We start from the raw sequence: 19312 nt of genomic DNA on the forward strand, positions 1-19312 counted from the left end.
TGTTTTGGACACCCCCCGGCGGCGAGGAGCGGCGAGAACGGCCCCGAGCTCGGCTGGCGGGGGGCTCGGAACAGACGTTTCCCGATCCTCCCCGCCGCGGATTTGGGGAGGTTTCGGCGCCTTTTGGATCTAAAAAGGATTATTAATTTTTTTTTTAATTTTTTTTTTTTTTTTTTTTTGGCCTCTGTGTGTGTGTCCGGGGGGGGGGGGGGTGGGGGGGGGGAGGTGGCACCGAAGCTGGATCCGGGGGGAGGAGGAGGCGTCTGCGTTCGCTCGAGAGCAGCCGCGGAGCTCCCCGCGGATCGCGCCCTGCCGCCACCCCCCGGGGAAGGTGCGGGACCGGCGCGGGGCTGAGCCGGGGGGGCGGGGAGCGCAGCAGAGGCAGCCGCAGCTGCCGGGGAGGAGGCCCGGAGCGGCAGCAAAGTCATCGCCGTCGGCCCCCCCCCACCCCGCTCCGCTCTCTCCATGCCTCTGGCTTTGGGCAGCGGCCGCCGCAGCAGCGACTAGGGGAGGAGGAGGAGGAGGAGGAGGAAGAAGAAGGGAAACCTCCTTGCCTCGCCCCGGCCGCCCTCCCGTCCCCTCCTCGCCCCCCAAGATGGGCTGTTTGGGGAACAGCAAGACGGAGGATCAGCGCAACGAGGAGAAGGCGCAGCGGGAGGCCAACAAGAAGATCGAGAAGCAGCTGCAGAAGGACAAGCAGGTCTATAGGGCCACGCACCGGCTCCTCCTGCTGGGTAAGGGGGACGCAGCGGGGGAGAAAACAGGGCAGGGCGCTGCTCGGGGCCTGGCTGGGGCGCCGGGAGGAGGAGGAGGAGGAGGAAGAGGAAGCGAGGAAGTCGGGGAAGCGCTCGGGGGAAGCGCGGAGGGAGGATGTCGGGGGGAGCTCGGCGCTGTCGCAGCCGCCCCCGGGGGGACCTGCGCGTGTCGCGGTTTTCGGGGGGCAGAGGGAGCCGAGGAACGCGGGTTACGGCTCCGAGGAAAGTGGGGGGGGGGAGGGCTGGAAAATCAGCAAGAGAGCGCTTGCCGGGGTCGCGGTTTCCAAGCGGTGTTTTAAATTCGGAGGAAGGGCTCGGCTGCTCCGCGCCGCTCGTTGTCGGGGTGGGAGCGAGCGGCCAGGCCTCGGCCGGCTGCCTCGCCCCCGGCTGGAGGGAAATAAAGCGATTTTTGAAGGTTACGAGTCGGGAAGCGTCCCCTTAGCGGTAAAAAAATCTTTCAAATACCGGTTTGGAGGGAGAGGCTAAACGTAAATGGAGAGCCCGGCGCTACAGCAGCACCTGCAGCGCTGAGGAGCCCGCCAGGGCGCCAGAGGGATCTTCTAATGGGATAATTTGGACTTCAGGCTCTGGGGGAATGGCTTGTGCTTACGGATTTGGGGCTGAACGTTCCCTAGATAACGCAGAAGCCGTTTTCCATCAGGTGGGTTGCTCTCCCGAGAGGCAGGATTTCAGGAAAGAAAAACGCGATGGGCTCACCTGGATGTTCTTTCTGTTTTCGGTGGTGTTGGAGGCTGGGAAATAGTTTGGGTGCTTGTAAATAAAAATCTGTGGTTCTTTAGGGATGGCTGGAAGGCCGAATGCGGGCGTGTGTCCTAAAGCGATAGCTCGGCCGGTGCAGTTTCTAATAGTAATTGTGAATTTCAGACAGTCCGTAACACAAACTCGCTGGTGAAAAATAAAACAGCTCGCGTCCCTATCATTATGTTACCCTCACAAGAGGTGTGAAATAAAAACCCAGGTGCTTTTGGAGTTGTCGTAGCGTTTTCACATCATGCTCAAGCTGCTGAGCGCTCTAACGGGTCCGTCCTGCTCTTTGTAGGCCCCGCTGCCGTACACGTGCTTGCCCCCACGAGCAGCCTCACTGAAATTAATGGAACTCTCCTCGCCGGCGGAATTAAACGTGCGCGTAATTCTTGGTAGGAATAGGGCCTTAATGAGCAGCCAAATATAGAAAGAGCCTTATTCAGGAATTTGGAGGTAGCGCTTCATTTTGGTTCGCTGGTCTCATCCGGAGAGCCCCGGGGACGTCGATGCCGAACTGTCTGTATTTATAGCAAAAGCAACAACCGTCTCCCCCTTTCTTGGCCCAAGCGAAGTAAAGATTTTTGGCTCCTGGTGCGTATAATTACAAGATGTGATTTAGAGTTACGGCTGAAACGTTATTAATTGTTGTGAATGGAAACACGACTGTAGCACATACTGCCATTTCTTAGTTGGGAAGAGGAAGGATCCAGTCTCTTAACCCAGGATGCTTCTTCTTGATCAGTTTTGCTGCCTGTCTTTATTGCATGGTGCATTATGCCTGGCAAGGCAGAGTGTGTATAAAATAGTAGTTTAGGAGAGAAATGGTGCTTGCTTGAAGAGCTGTAGATGAAACCTGCTCTCTAAATGCTTACAAAACATCAGTGAGCGAGGAGAGGAGAACGGAGGAAGGCTCTGGTATTAAGGTGGCAAAACATGCGAGCACAATTTCTGGAGAGAAGAGCAGGACTATTAGGTATTCATGAGGGAGAAGGAAAGGAAGAGAGAAAGCAGAGAGGAATGCATCTGTCAGAACATTAACTTTGAAATATAACTGGTAAAATACAGTTTTGAATGTGAGGCTCAAAATGGAGGCTTGTGCTGTCAGTGTGTGCTAGCGGAGGCCTGGCATCCTATAAATACAAGCTGTACCTCTGTGCCCGTTCTGCCACAGACGTACGTTTTCCGTTGTTGAGACATGGGCTGATGAGAGGAATAAATGATTAGCCAGGAGATGTGAAGGGAAATCTTTGTAAATTTTGCCAGGTTAAGATACTGCTCTTGCAGAAAATATGTTTGCTTTATATAGAAAGCTACCAATCCAGCCGTGGGGAGCAGCTCGATTAAATGCTGCTGTGCGAGTCTTTTTAGTGTGCATGGAAAAACGGGTGCTGTAGGCAGATGGGTTGCCCTGTGCGTTGGCATCCGTGCAGCACAGCAGAAATAGCATACGTCTACTTACAGAAGCGGGAGTAAAGCGGAGTGGGTTTTTTGTACTGCAGGTATAAAAGGGAATCAGAGGAGAGCTGCGGGGGTTCTCTTTGGAGCATGCAGCCACAAAAGGTGGTCTTTGAGTCTCGTTGCGTCTGTGATTGATTTGGAACGTGTAGAGAGGGTGGGAGGTTGCTTACAAGACACAAATTAGAGAAGGAGGTTTCTGTAGCTTTGTGGGTGGAGGCTTAAAGGGGATGCCTTCCTTTTTCAGATGTGTGTATCCACGTAATTTATTGCTTGTGATGTAAGTTACAGTCTTTTGACTGGGTGATAATAAACGCAGCCAAACTCAAAACGTTTTAATAATCTGACAGAAGTGCTTCGGTTTAGTACGGACTTCAGTCAGTCTATCTCTCCACTGGATAGTAGTGACAAGGCAAGCGGATTTTGCTGTTCATATCTTATTGTCTAGAAAATGTTGAAGTTGTCCTTTTTCCTTCCAAACCCTGCAGTCTACTTTTAACGTTGACACTGGAAAAATGGACAGTGAAATGATCCAAGATTCAGATCTGACACATGACTTGAGCTGGGCATTTATTTTTAGCTATGCCTGAAGTTTCCAGTGGCAATTACTTCTTTTTCTTTCACTTTTCACTCTTGCACTGAGAAAACCGACTTTCTCAATTTTACCCTGAAGAAAAAATTCTGGTGTGTCACTTCATCACTCATGCTTCCTTCTGAAATTGATTTACTTTCATTTTCTAGGTGCTGGTGAATCCGGTAAAAGCACAATAGTCAAACAGATGAGGATCTTGCATGTGAATGGATTTAATGCTGAGTAAGTGCATTTGTTTTTTCACTTTACAACCTACCTTAAGTCAATGCGCCACACAGTAGTCATTGCTGGTTTTTTGTACCTTGGTATATTTTCTTTCTGCTGTTGTTTCAAGTTTCCAGAATTTGGATATGCATTTTTAGATGAGATTAATAGACATGAACTTGAAGGAGTCACGCACCGGTAATAAGTAAGAGCTAACGGTCTAAAATGGTTTATATAAAGGTTCAGTGTAGCTGATTCGATTAAGGCTTAAGTTTTGTGGGTTTGTTTTCTTCTAACTGCAGTTTCTTTCACAACATGGCTGACACTGATTTACCTCTGCTGTGGCACATTGATTCAAACTGCTGTAAACGTGCCTCCTGTTAGAGTACAAAATGAATGCAGTTTTCTTTATTTAGAGCATGTAAGGCTTTTGTTTCTGTCTCCTCGCAAAATGAGAATGTTCTGTGAATTTGGGGGGTAATGGGTCAGATTTTCTTCCGTCTTCTGTTGTGTTTGTTTGTCCAGATGTTTGCGTTAAGTTGCATTTCTAAAAGTTCTTGTTTATGCTTAAAACCTATTCAGTTATTTGATAGTTGTAAGGAGGGGAGTGGCATTAGGATAAGGAAAGTGGAAATCTGTTATTCTGTGTGAGAAAGATAGGTGTTTGCTAACTTTTCATCTAACCTTGCTAGGGAGTAGGAAGAGATTCTTTTGCGCACTAGTTTATGCTTGCAAGTGTCTGTGTGTGTGTGCACATGTATACCAAAACCTGCTAAATTAATTCTAAATGAATTACGGTGTTGGAATTTCAGAGCTTATTCTCCGTGTTTAATTTCTTTAGATATTACTGGTTTTGTCTTTCTTGTTTCTGAACATAATATTTTTGTATTGGTGTCCTCTAGCTTTGAGTAGTATCATATTTTGTGAATCCTCGTTTCTGAGAAGATGAAGCTTTCACTAGTCTTTCAGTAGTTAATTTATTAGTAAGAATGCCTGAGCTAAAAGTTTAGCCAAGGAGCCTGGACAATAGTTGCCCCTAATCCCGAAATACTAGTTCAGGATAAGGTACACAGTCTTTCGGAAGAAAGTTCAGACTTTTTTATAATAAATTACGTTCTGTGCTACGTGTTATTAGTTATTAGCTAGCTCCTCTTTATAGGGAATACTTTCTTTATTCAAGACAATACTCTTTCATGAAAGTGCACAGTCCTGCATTGTGTTACTGCTGTGTTGTCTCCATTATTTTGGCTGCTCTTGTTACTACAGACCCCTTAAAGACTCGTGTGACTTAAAAGATTTGCATAAGTTGACTTCAATGTAGCGGTTCTCAACATTAGGTGCTAAGAATCTTGTCAGTGGAAGTTGGAAGTCAAGGATCCCTGGCACCTTTGGAAGTATCAATGCATTTAACTAACACAGTTGTTCGAAGTTTTCTAAGCTCTTGAGAGATGCTGCTGTGTAATGAGTGGTCTGACACCTGGGTTGATAACCTTCTCAGCCTCCCAAGCTGCTTACCCAGATTTGTGGCATCCTGGGAGCGCAGAGACCTGTTATACAAAGGCTGCAGAGCTGAGGAGGGACTGGGACGCGCTCTGGGGTTTGCCACAGTGGTGCGTTCCTGGAGTATCTCACTTCTGTGTGGTAGGTTGGGACTGAGCTGAGCGTGCAGCTGGATTCCAGGGCAACATGGCAAATTTGGCCTTGGGAGCCTCTGCTGGCTTCTGCCTTCTTGCGAGGGATTTAGATTACCAGGCAGCCCTATGCCAGCACAGCCCTGCTGCCAATCACATAGTGTGTTCCAGTGTGGGAGCCGCATTTGGATTGCTGTGGAGCTGCCTGCAGCTCAGGAGCCAGATTTTGTCCACTCCATGGCATAAAAATCAAATTGAACTCCAGTGTATATAAAATATACAAGAAATGAATTATAATGGATGTAGCCTTAGGGTTTTGTTGCCGAAGATAATCAGTAGATCCTAACATACACTTTAAATAGGTGAGAAGGCTGGTTTTCAGTGTTTTGAATTCTTGTAAGTTACACGTTAGTCCTTAAGTAACTTGCATTTTTTTCAAAGTAACTAACGGCTCCCTACCTTGTCCTGCTTTCCTTGCTATCCATTTTGACGCATTCATTGCTTTTCTGCCTTGCTTACCTTATGTAGGAGTCAGCTAATGAGAGTGATAGCATGAAGGTTTTTTTGAAGAGTAGGAAAAGCATTACATTTAATGTTCTTATCAGTTGTTCTAGAACATAAACTTGTTTGCGTACAGCACAGCCGATGTGATGAATAACAGCAGAGTGGTTGTGAAAACTGGTGTGTTCAAGAGACTTTGTATAATGTTAGTGTCCATGTACCTAACTGTAGTTCTGTATTATTTCTGTTGATGCAGCTTATTCATGAGTCTTGAAATTAATCCATTTTAAAGTCCTGTCTAAAACTTGTTTGGTTACCCTGTGATAATTGTTGTTTGAAGCAGATAGAGGCTAACTGTTATAGAAGATGACAATTATGCTAAGAGCAAGGGAATCAAAAGTTTTTCTTCAGTGCTGCTCCAATACTCTTCTCAATTTCTGGTGACTAAACAGGATATCCAGTGCTAAATGTGCAGTTTCCTTCAGGGAGTGTGGCTTTTTTTTTTTTTTTTCATTTGTTTTGGTTTTAGGATACTGCCCCTAAACAGATGGAGGGACAGTTGTGCATTTAGGTGAATTGGCCTCCCTTAGAGTTGTAGCATTTAACAAGGTGAAATCTACGTAGTTCTACGAAACAGAAGAACTTCCCCTGGGACTCCAGTCCTTGGTCGCTTTAGCTAATTAATTATTTGAGGAACTGTATGGAATCAAGTGTTGCAGGTAATTAATATGCTTAATAGTTAACAATGCTAAGGTGAGTTTGAAGGTGGTTAAAGTTCTAGCCAAGTTAACTACAGTAAAGACTGTTGAAAAAGATTTCAGTGTTCTTTTTATAATCTGTAGCTGAATTAGAGGCAGAAATATTTTTCTTTTGTTCTGAAGGTATGTCACCTTCAGAAAACTGATTCTGCTTCACCTCAAACCAGAACAAGGTGACGTGTGAGTAGTAACAGACCTGTGGCACTGGTAAGCGGTGTGGAACATTGGAGAAGCAAGGCATGGTCTACAGCACAGGTTTTTCTGGATGGCGATTTTGGAAGGGCTTAGCTTGCTTCCGTCTCTTGCAGGATGGCTTCCGTTGGCCATGCTATCAACTGAGATCTTCCTACAGCAATTTCATAAATAATGGGAGTGTTGTTTCCTCACAGTATTCTTCCAGTGTGCCTCATATTTAACATGGAAGAGCTGTTTTAAGCTTAATGAAGACTCCATATCAAACAAATTTTCTACTCTGCGTTACCGCCAACAGCGGAGCCCCTTGTGATGTAGAAAGGGTTTAAATTTGGCTTGTAATAGCAGGAAGCCTGTGACTTCCCTTCCTTTCCTTCCCTCCCTCCTCAACACTTCAGCTGTCTTTTCATGAGGCTATTCCAGAGGAGCAGGTCTCCGCTGATGCACTCTGCGTTTTGTGACATCTGCTGACAAAGTGGAGTTAAAGCATTCATGTTCAGTTGTCAATCTTTATAATTGAGAAAGGATTAAAAATGGCAAAGGGAGGACAAGAGGAGTAAAGAATGTAGTTGGAAGAATCAATGTATATGTATAGTTCAGGTTGAAGAGGAAAACCCCTCTTTCCTTTGTTATCGTGAGGCTGGGGTTCTTTGCTTCCAAGATTATGGCCTTTCACTGACTTTTTTTAAAGTCGTCCTTCCCCTCTGTGATCACTGTGGGTTGACTCAAAGGAGAGGGTCATTGTCATGCATGATTTTAGAAAGTGGGAAATGGGCAAGGGCGGCGATAGACAGTTTTGAAGTGTCATGGGAAAAACTGGGACAAGCAGAAATATTTAGATAGAAATGAATTGTTGAAATGCAACTTACAAAATCCACTACAAAGATTGACAAATAAGGGGAATGTGCCTTTGTGGTTAGTAAGTTTGGATAGTGTTTATGACTCGGGAAGTCTTGAGGTTTAGGAAATTTTGGATAACACCTCTCAGCCTCAGTTTCCCAAATGATGTTGTATAATGATGACTATTTCTTAAACTGATGTGTAGAATAAGAATTAGTGTGTTTATCAAATCTGTTAATGGTGATGGCAGAAGCAGAACTGAATAGCTTTATTTTCAAGGCTTAGATGACAAAAATATTTACCTTTCTCTTGTACTTTTAGAAATTATTTTCTTTAAGTGCGGAAGTTCAGAAAGCCAAGTTGACCTCTTAAAGGTTTGGAACTTGTATGTCACCTAGACTTAGTACTTTGTGACAAAGGAAAAGTAGCCATTGGTGCTTCCATCCACCAAAAGCTGGACTGCATTACCACTGTGATTTCACATAAACCAGTAAATTATGTTTTCTGAACACACTGGTCAGTGTCAGCCTCTTTTGTGACTGAAATGACATCTGTCTCAGTAACTTTACTCTTCTGCTATCTGGCACAGTGTTTTGTTTTCTAACATTGTTCTTCTTCTGTGTGTGATTTTATGGAAGTTATGAGTCTTTAAAAATAATGAATTCCCTCCTAATGGCTAATACCAGTTTGTATACATAAACAGCATTGCTCTGTTTTTACAGTTCCTTTAGATATGTGTACTGGCAAAAAAATTATTTTTTTCCCTGATGTTTGAGTAACATTGAAGATAGTTGGGGGGTGATTCCTTCTCCCCTACCCGCTTCTTTCTTTTTCTTTGCATCCCAGTGTATATTGGGAGGTTTCTGCAGTTTTGAGGCAGAGAGTGTGGGGGTTTTTTTACCTCAGCTCCTGTTCCAGGACATAGACGAGGTGTTACTGTGCTGGAAAAGTTGTGTGTATATGTCTGTTCAGGACTATGAAAAGTTTCGTTTCAGCTGAACAACTAGTTACGGATTTTGATTGAAGTTTGTGCTGTAAGAACATGAAGTGGAGGTGTGGGCGGAGAGGGGAGGAGGATATGTGTTTCAGTCTATTTTAGGTCTTGTCCCAAGAACTGCACAGTTTTGTAGTTGGAGTTTTGTCAAAAGACAAGACTATACCAGCAGTGAACAAATACTATGATTAAGAACTGAATGCTGCATATAGCTTGTAAAAGTTTATGCAAAATGTTTATGCGATTTAAATATAACTGTCTTCCATCAACTTGAAAGAAATGGGAGGTGATACCTAGTAGTTATGTTAAACAACCTAAGCAAAATAGATATTCTTGAATTGTTAGCATGTTTAATGTGTTTATGTGGTTGACATTTTATTTCTGTTCTGTAAAAATATAAACCTTAATGAAGCGGTATTAATAGTTCATTATGTTGTAAAGGAAACAGGAAAAAAAGTTATCAGGTTTTGAGTTTTTCCAGTTTGTTGTGATATCTTGCCCTAGGATAGAAGACATTCTCCATGAGGAACAGGTGCTGATGTTTTGCATTTAAATCTGCTCAGGTGTGGTTTTAAATACAGTAAGATGAGTTTCAGTAAATTCGAATAGTTTAGAATACCTACACCGGGTCTTAACTTGGCAGAGAGTTATTACCGTGTTACTGTGATGTTGAATATTCTAATAGTCAATGGAATAACTCCCACACCCTGCTCAGGGGCATTCTGTACTTCTAGGACAAGTGAATATTTTTTTTGTAGGGTACAAAATTATGTTATTTATGTTCCTAAAAGCATTACAGAAAAGTGATACATGAAGGAATCTATAAGTTTTAAAAGCTGATGTCTTTAGACATCTTTAGATGCTCATGGCAGGCTCAGGCTAACCACAAGTAGAGAGGTGGCAACACAGTATTGAAAGAAAGCGGAGACTTTCATTTTAACGTTATGCTTTGTTTTCAACTGCCGGTTTTGTGTGTGTGCTGTCTCAAGAAACTTTCTTACTTAAGTAAAAGAAGGAAAGTAAGAATTGAACATAAATTTTCTTTGTTATTATAATCTATGGGAAACAAGGTGTTGCTTGTAGCAGAGCATGCATCTTAGCTGTATTTACTGGTTGGTGGGAAATGTTAAATTCTCCTAGCAAAGCAGTATTTAAACTGCCAATTCCATGTTGTTGCATGCTGAGGTCTCTCTGTCCTCTGAATAACTGTTCCTGGCCTTGCGACTCAATATTTGTGCTTTCAGTTAAATATTTCATTTTTCTGATTTTTTTTAATATATATTTTTTTTAAAAACCCAAACAACAAAAACTCAGTAGTAAACCTACCCCTTAAGCTAAATTTGCATATGTTGCAGACATGATTTGGAATGAAATGGGACTGGCCAAAAATATGGCACATGTTCTATTTGTTTTGAGGTTTAAATTTCACAAAAGCTTTTAAAGTATGCATAGGCATCTATCTGCCTAGTAGAAAGCTTTATAGTTAGAGTTGTAGAGAGCTTTAGGGCAGTGGCTGTCAATAGTGGAATAAGCATGAGGGGTGTAATCGGAGAAGCAGAAGAGAGAGATAGAAGAGAATTTAATACTTAACTGTGTGGAAAACATTGTCAATGGGTCTGGGAGGATTTTGATAGTAGATGTAGATTTTACCCATTAGTTTTGGTGAAAACAAATCAAAATAAACCCTGTTTTACATAATTTGCAAATTTCCTTTTACCTTCTCAGAACAGAAAATAAACTGTTTTGTCAGTAGTTGAGCTAGTGAAGTCCAATTTCTGTAGCTTTGTCTGTCTCCCAAATCTTTTCTGCATTAGTCCCTCCTAGTCCCCTGTGGCATCTGCAGTTCCTCCCCACAGTACCTCTAGCTTTCCAAGCATCTTCTGACCCCTGAATACTCCTGGATTGTCCTGCCCTTTGTTTTCTTATTTTCTGCTTTTCTTACTATGTGGGTAAAAGTCAGCATGTGTGTTGTGGCTGGTGTAGATCCACATGGATTCTTCCTGCTTTTCCTCATTGGAGCAGTAATTTTGGTGTCTCTTTTGCCCAGCCTCTGATTTTCATTTCTAGAAATTAATCTCTGCTACAGTGACCCTCCTGCAAGTTTGGTTGAAGTCAGACAGCAGTATCTGAGAGAGTGTGAGACTGAGACAAAACAGATTAAAAAAGTCCTACTCTCCCTCTGTCCACTTGAATATTTTTTTAAAACATTTTTTCTTTGCACATTCATGAGTTAAAGTGGAAGTGATGTTTTTCTCCATTTTCTTTTCTTAAGCAAACATCTCCAAATGTAAGCCAGTGTACCACGTTCTGTTTATCGTGTTGCTTTAAAAATCCCAAACTGTATTAAGTATCCTCCAAAAAAGTTTAGGTAACTTCAAAAATATAAGTGTTTATGGAGAATATTAACTATACATCTGTATTCTGCACTTCAGTGTCCTTTCTGAAAAAAAATCAGCTTATCAGGTGTTCCCCAGCTTTCCTCAAGAATTAGACACAGTTACCTTTTCCCTAGCCAATGTTACAGTGCTATGTGAAGAATTTTCTCCTGTAGTATCTTGTGAGATTCCTTCTTGTTCGATGTATCTCGGATGGGCAGACCAGGGAATACGCAGATTCTTCCATCCAGATGGATGCTTGCCTTATTTATATATGAACCTTCTCAAGCTCATGCAAGGTGGCTTTTTTGGTATTAAAACAATATCTTTGCATGACTGCAATCCCTGAAGAATCGCTTTAGTTCATTACACGGCTACATTTTATCTATTGCACATGATTCCAGCTGGGAAAACATTTTCAGATTCATTATGTTAAAACCTGGTGTGTTTGTCCCACAAGATCTAACTTATTATTAATAAATGCCTGTGCTTTTCTCAGCTCCTTCTAGCAATCTAGATATGAGTGTTGTTTCTCGTTCTGTTTCTTGCGTTGCTGGGCATCCTGCGTTGTTTTGGTCTCTATGGGATAGGTTCCGTAAGAGCAAAGATGTGTCCTGTCACTTCTTTTGGGCCGGGGGAGCTGGTTTGTGGGGTTCTGAGAGTTTTTTAAGACGTGAAAAAAAAAAAACACCAAACGAAAACTACTCTTGTTCCAGTTTTGTAAGCCTCCTTCCCGAGCATCTCCTAGATCAAGGCAGGCATAGCTAATGCTTTGAAGTGTAATCCAGCAGGCAAATTTATCTCTATCTTTATTTTTAGCTATATCATGCATTTGTATATTAGGGTTGCCCAAGTCCCGTTTCTGATGAAGAGCTGAGATACAGAAATTGTTCAGCTTAATCTTGGTCGTTCAAAGCTTTCAAGTTGAAGTGAAGGAATTCCCACTGGTGGGGGTAGTTTTTTTAAACGTAACTTGAATCCCAATGTTGAAAACAATATGCCTCTATTTTACTTTGACAATTACATCTTGAGTTCCTAGTAAATACAAGAGTATTTAGAATACAGTGCAATTGTAGCTGCACCAGCCCTTAGTCGTTATTTCTACAACTGTACTCTAAACATGCAGTTAATTAGAATTACTTGTTTACAACTGAGTGTGCTTACTTAGAAACACCAATACATTGAGGTGTGTTTTTGACAGCTAAGGGGTGAAATTATCCACTTTTCCAGAAATGTAGCAGTGCAATATCCTGACGTTTTGATTTAAGGCATTTGCTATTACAAAAACTGAGAAGGCTGTGACCTTCCCTATTAGCTACCTGTTGCTGACTGTATTCTCTCAAGAGCCATTAATAAGTCATTGTGTTCACTTGTCTTTTGAGTTAAGGCGCCAGAAAATAATCATCTCTCCCAGCGCATCCTCCCAGGAGTGGTGGCTGAACTGAAGGAGCAGGCGGAGGTGTGCAGTGTTTCCTTCTGAGGTTTGGTGTGATCCCAGGGGGCGTTACATATAGCCTTGAACAGCAACTTCACAGCCAGCTGAGGGATTTACTGTTGCCTTCTTAATAACTATGATCTGCCTGTAGGTCTGCTGCATATTTTATATCCTTCAAGTTAAGGCATTTTTATTCTGTTTGGCCGATACAATTATCATATAATACAGATGTTCATGCTAATTAGAAAATGTTGCTAGGAAGTCTGTGTCAGTGAAGTAGGTTTCTTCCTTAAGTTTGCGATGAGGAAGAATTACTTGCTCGCATCTGGCTTGATTATTTTTTTTAATAGATAAAAACATGTAACGGAACACTTAGCACAGTAAAGTTCAGAAAGCTATGTAACACCTGTTTTAACCTTGATAATTTACGTAACCTTAAAATAAATATGCTAGCTAAATTTAATTTAATGTGGCATTACTGTGGAAAAATTAAACTAATTGGTTTCATGAATTTTAATTTTATTGCATAACAGTAATTGGCATGGCTTCACATATTTTGTGTCAGTTGTAACAGTTTTAAGACTATTTATGATAAAGACTTACAGTTGTAATAACTTTTTTAAATAAGCAAAAGATAGTTATAAGGACAGGGCCATTTGCTGAAAAGGTTAAATACATTCTATTTAGATTTTTGTTTTCTGAAATTGCAATGTAATTGTAGCACTGCATTATTCATGGGAAAAAACCTATAAATGCAGTGCGAAGCTGAGGAGATGTCTTTTTATGCTTAAACAAATGAGAATACTGAAAGGAGAAAAGCTTGGTCAAGTATTTGGGGTATCCACTAAACAAGCCTCAAGTCCATATGCAGGTCAGGAAAGAGCAGCTCCAGTTTTCTCCTGCCCTACACCTTTTACGCTTGCAAATATTTGACAAAACAGTTGCAGAAGTCAGTGTCAGTGAGAATTTTAAGTTAAATGTTTCTTATAGGAAGCATGTTACGCATCTTCCCGGAAGATTTGCTTTAGGGGGTTATTTAGGGGATTTTGTTGTTAAATTTCTGTAGAGTTACTGAATTATCAGTCCTGAGTTTTGAAGCATATTCAAATAGATGCCTGTACATTAGGTGCAAACTTGCTTTTGGTATGTAAGAATTATTAATGTTGTTTCAGAATAGTTACTCATAGGAACATATTCTGCTTATGCTGAACATTGTAGATAAAAATACCTTCCGTAGGTTACACATAAGACACTCAAAAATTGCAAATCTGTTTTGCCCTTTAGGTTTTTTTTGAATTGAAAATAAGAGGAGACCAGGTCACTGGACTTGTAGTTTCATCAAACCACTGGGAACTGAGGATCCTCTGTGCCTCTGTGTTTTGCATTCACTTAGTTGGGCAGTCTTCATTTTAATAGAGCAGTGAGTGAAACTACTCCGTGGGAAGCCTCTAGAAAACTAATGGTCAAATGTAAAAATCACTCCTTAGATTGCCCGCTGGATTCCATCTAAAACCTCTCTCTGCATGTTGGCCATGGAGGTGGTACTGGGGAGGTCAGGTTATTCTTGGGGTGATCTGAATAACTTGTTTAAAAGTTGTACTTTATAACCTTTTTAATACAGCTGGACGCTAGACAGTCTCACAGGAGTCAGAGTGTAGATTGTATCTGTGAAGTTGGAAAAGGACTTGGAAGTCAGTCAGTTAATTACCTTAGTATGCTTTTTTTGTGGCAAAAAGACAAACGCAGGCTTGGGTGCCTTAAAAAAAGGGAAAGTGAAACGTAAGTAATGAAGTGGGCTTCCAGCACTGGTAAGAGTGTTATTAAAATAATACATCTCATGCAGGTGTCTTCACTTCTTGAAGAATGTGGAATTACTGAGAGGGATTTAAAAGAAATGCAGAAGTTGTATCAGGTTCGGGAGCAGGGTGTCCAAACGCGATTTCATTGCCAGGTGGAGGTACTGCTGTCTAAGGAAGACTGGTAAAAGTGAAGGCAGTCACGAGATTCACTTCCTTAGTGTTAGAACAACTTCAAGTGAAATAATTTTTGGGGGGTGAGGAAGCCTCTTTTGAGCACTCTGAGGGAGGGACAGGTTTATTTTTAAACTGTACTTCAGTCCAGCTTCTGGAGATACAGCTTTCCTCATGCTAGCGTACGTGCTCTTGGTGGCCACCTGGGCCTGGGGAAGCACAAATCTTGCTTCATGTAGTGTACATTGCCCACTGCCTTTGCACCTATGGGCTTCTACTTTTGCTTTTACTGCCCTGAACGTCATTATGGCATATGTAATTCTGTGTTGGTATTTGAAGCCTTGAAAGCTTAGCTCTGTGTTTGCCTGTAGTCATCAGAGAGGTGGAGGAATGCAGGAGTTGACTTTTAGTTTTGGTTTTTCCCTCAGATAGCTTCCTAGTTGTGTTTTGTCACTGTTTTCACTTCCTTCTGGGGCATCAGAGACTGGGCAGGTGATGTTAGAAGATCCTTTTTTGTGCCAGAGTGGTTGATTATTACTCACGTGGTTCAGATAAAGTTAGTTGAAGAGCTTGAGATAAGACATTCTTTTACTAGGAACTGTTGGGCGTGTTTCCGTCTTCTGCTGCATAAGGCTTTTTTGAGCTGCTTGAATTATTAGGGCAGACTTTTTGTCGTCGGTCTGGGGTGCTCAACCTCACCTCATTTCAGATTGCGATCTTCAGGAAAAATGCTTTCATTTGAAATTTCAGCTTGATGCTGAAGTATATAGAGAAGCATAGTGGCTTATGGTACATTGAAAGGCAGACTGAAGCATTGTGTTATCCTCTCTGGCCTAAAGTTCTTCAAAATACTTACTAAGTGTTTGTATTACCTGATTTCTGCTTGCTAAGCCAGATAGGAGGTCCTGCTTCTGAACTCTGTTCTGTACAGGCAGACACGCATGTGCCTGAGGAGGTGGCTTAATGGATTTAGTGGGACTCTCTGTGATTATGGGTGTCTGTGTTTTGAAAGAAATAGCGAAGTTTCACCTGAGTGTGGAGAATTCAAATTGGTATGGTTTGAGTGCATTAGCATCTCTTAATGAAACCAAATATAGTTCTCTTCAATTCCATTCATTCTGCACCTTATCTCTTTCTGATACGTTTCACTAGTTGCCAAGCAACCTCAACAGTAGTTCTGCACATCCAGCAGCATTTAAAAAAAATTGAGTAGTTGTTGCTGAAAATAAGATGCCTTCTGATGACATGAATGAGAGTTACAAGAGAAGAAAGTGGGGAGTGGCAAGTTTGGAGCTGATGTTTTGGAAAAGCTAGTAATATTTAGGACTTTCATAGTGGTTTTTATTTTCCAAGCACTAATCGAGCAATCATAAGATTATTAAATAAGGACTATATTTTTTTCCTTTCAGTGAGTGAAGCTTATGCCTCTCTAAGCATAGGGCAGGAGTTAGTTTGGTATATATATTTCTTTCTCTGACCTTTATTGACTTTCTGTGTTTCTAGTTGGACTGCAGATTCACTGGAAGATTTTGGAAGATTTCTGTTGGTGTGTTTGCCGATACATCGCCATTACTATCTATTCACTTCACGCTGATGAACTTGCAGTGCGTTGAGTTACATTAAAATATTGATCACTTGGAAGGCCTTCCAAACTGGAAGTATGATAGATAGTCTGTAGGTCTTTATTGCTTGATGATGCTGTAATACAATAAATAGAGCTTGGTTTGAGACTATCACCTGTGTGAAATACAATCTGAGCAGCAAACAAAGTACCATAGCAGAGAATATCATGATGAAAATGAAATTGGATTTGGGAAAATTATTCTGGGTTTAGATTTTTAAGTTTCTGTGATGGCTTCATTTCAATTCAAAAATAAAACTATATATTGCATGTAGACTGACTAAAGCAACATTATTGAGGACACAAGTTAGAAAGTATCTGAATTAAAATTACCTTTATTCCAGTTCATTTTATTTTAGGACACAGTTGCCAGTGACTGCCTAGGTGAAGAGGTAACTTTAAGTTCTGTAACTAACTCCTAAAAAGCAGCATGTAGCTCTACTGTATTTGTTTAAAGCAGTTTCTGACATTGTCAACATTCACCTTCCCTCAGTCACAGCTTGTCTGGAATTACTGAGTTGTGGGCTGTTAAGTTATCAATGAGTTAAGCTATCCCACAAGTTCTATTCTGAAGGGCTGTTGGTGCTAGTCACAGTTTAATGCTTTCCTTTCCACTCTTTTTTTTTTTTTTAATGAGGGCGGTGGTCTTAGAAATATACTTATTCTACTTGCTTGTTCTATATGCTTGTTCCGCTTCTGGGTGGCAGTAGTAAAAAAAAGGCTGTAGTACAGGTGTGTCAGAAATGGGGGGTATGTCAAGTCTCTGGATCTATTTATACACAAGCTGGGATGTGTTCTGAATTACAGGTTCAGTGTCTGTGGAAGATGCACGCCTGCATCAGACACGCTTCATGCACGGTGAAGCTTTTATATGCGGGGTGTTTTGTGCTGTCTGTGTTTACATTGGATGTCCACATAGGTATTTTTTGTCGAGAGGCTTCTGTTCTGCCATTGTTTAGGATAAAATGAACGAGAGGAAGCAGTATGATGTAGGAGTCATTTTCTGTGTGGTGGAGATAAACAGAAAACATGAACACTCAGTGCGCAGATTCACAGATTATCATTTCAGGGTGGCTTTGTCCTATCCTGCTTCCACAGGGGTGCAAGGCATTTAAAAGGTAGCATGATGCTTCAGGCTGTTACTAAGAGAACGTACGTGTTTTGAACTACAGTCTGTGTTCATTGTCTGCATCGCAAACCCAAAGGAGTGCATGCCTGAGAAGAGCTGGTTCTTGCCATGCGTGCCAGAGGGGTGATACATTATTCACCAGCTGCAGTGAATTTGAGTCAGTTGGTGGTAGGTTACTTGTTGCTTTTAATGTGAGGGCTAAAAACAATGGTAGATAATTCTAGATTTAAGGATAAAATGAGCTAATAAGGCATACAAAAGAACGACACTTGGAAATAGGTAAAACATAATGAAAAAAACATCCCAGTGTTATGTAGTGCCTTTACCACATTCAACATCTAACGTTTATTTATGTTGGACTAAAATTTCCTCCGACATGCTGCAGCTGATAGAGGTAATTTAGAGATAGAAAAGTAGTCTCTGTGTGCGATGTGTATACAAAAATTGTTTGTAGTGGTGGTATTTTTATCCTCTTATGAGAGAAAAAGTCCAGTTCTACTTCATGCTTTTTTATAATGCATAAAATGTGTGGATTTTGGCTGCTGCCTTTTGCCTCTAGGCTTATAAGTAGATTTGTCCGTGCAAGATATGTGTAATTACTATATATATGTGATGTGTAGCTGCTGTACCAGTTTTGCCATGTGAACTTAGGTGTCCTTATTTATATATATGTATTTTCTGTATATCTAGTTTTAAAAGGGTAAATATTATAAACTGGTTGCTCAAGAGCAGTATGCTATAAAAAAAGTAATAAGCACATCAGGAAAAGTGTTGGAGGTAGTAATAAAACTGCACTATAATCCTTCTAGCTATTTATTGAACTCTAACTATTGTTATCTGTGACAATTAACTGCTATGTATTGTACCTTAACCCTTTGTACAGTAGTTGTGTGTGGAATGGTACTCAATGACTGCAGTGCCTTAAAGTTTAGGTTTTCAAGCAAATGTCTCCTCTAATATGATAGCATTTCGTTTGCCACATGAAAGCAAAAACATGATTTATTTCAGATATTTCTTCAGTATCTTTAAAAAATAATACCCCTGCAAAAGGTGGTAGATGTTTAAACACTGAAATCTCTACTTATTGGATTAGATTTTTTTAAGAAGCTTCATTTGAATGTATTATAAAAGTGATTACAATGGAATTGGATCCGAATGTTGCTGGACTTCTGAATTGTCTGTTAATTCTGTTGAAGAAATTGAATTTTATTAAGATTTGGCAACTTAACTTGCAGGATGCCGTGCAGTTGGTGTGTATGGAGGGTTTGGTGGATGCAGTGCATGATAAAGGATTGCTTCTCATGAAATACAAGGAGTCCCTCTTAGTCTAATGTGTTTAAATTTCTAAGTTCAGTCTTCCAGAGGGGGATTGTTTATAGTTAACAATGTCCTAATGTGTATTCAGGCTGTTGAGGAGATGGGAGTGAGACCTTAGATTCACTTGTTTGTTGCCTTGTCACAGAGGTGGAGTTTATATATGTGCTTGTACCCAGCATTCCCTAATTCTGAGAAGGTCTTTAAAATGGCAAGCAATTACGTTTGAAGTTTGGATCTCATGATGTCAATACAGATACGTAGTAAAATATTCCAGGGTGTGGTGATACTTAATCATTAATGATTGAGACTTGGGGCATTTCCTGAATATTAATGCTGGATATGGATGTTGATTGCCCACGTGAAATTATTACCCAGTTGCTTATTCTCTCCCCTCTTTTTTTTTTCTTATTGATTGCCAGTGCAGAAATGATAAATGTGTAGTTAGGTCAGACAAATATTTGAAGTATTCTCAGAGGCACAGTGCTTGAGACAACGCTTTCACTACCTTCATGCCTTGTGGATTTCATAATTACTGTGCAGTGTGAAAATGGTGCTTTTAATTTTTTTTTTTTTACTCAGGCTGTAAGTTGTCCGCTGGGATTTTTTCCCCAGAATCACTCAATAAAATTCAGCCTTGTCATGGGCTTCTGGTTTCAAATGGTGAAACTGATAATTTGCTCTAATTGTGTGAGTGTAACTGCCACTAAGGGTAAACTGAGATGGTGCCACTCCTTGGATGTACTTTAATACTTACTCTACCCCTTAGGAAGGATTGAGG

The 19312-nt window shown here is 41.1% G+C and overlaps 1 protein-coding gene across 2 annotated transcripts in view; it reads left to right on the forward strand.

Moving 5' to 3' along the window:
• The window catches only part of GNAS (GNAS complex locus), a 139199-nt gene that overhangs the window by 53118 nt on the left and 66769 nt on the right, over positions 1–19312 (forward strand). Inside the window, exons 1-2 of one of the 2 annotated variants that reach the window (XM_069871873.1) lie at positions 252–734; positions 3717–3789. In XM_069871873.1, the coding sequence (XP_069727974.1) occupies positions 596–734; positions 3717–3789 (212 nt within the window). In that variant the 5' untranslated portion in view covers positions 252–595. Of the gene's footprint in view, positions 1–251; positions 735–3716; positions 3790–19312 lie in introns of those variants that run through there. The other variant, XM_069871872.1, reaches the window with a different exon arrangement.

Source organism: Phaenicophaeus curvirostris, chromosome 18 (assembly GCF_032191515.1).
Source record: "Phaenicophaeus curvirostris isolate KB17595 chromosome 18, BPBGC_Pcur_1.0, whole genome shotgun sequence".
Classification (NCBI taxonomy): Eukaryota; Metazoa; Chordata; class Aves; order Cuculiformes; family Cuculidae; genus Phaenicophaeus; species Phaenicophaeus curvirostris.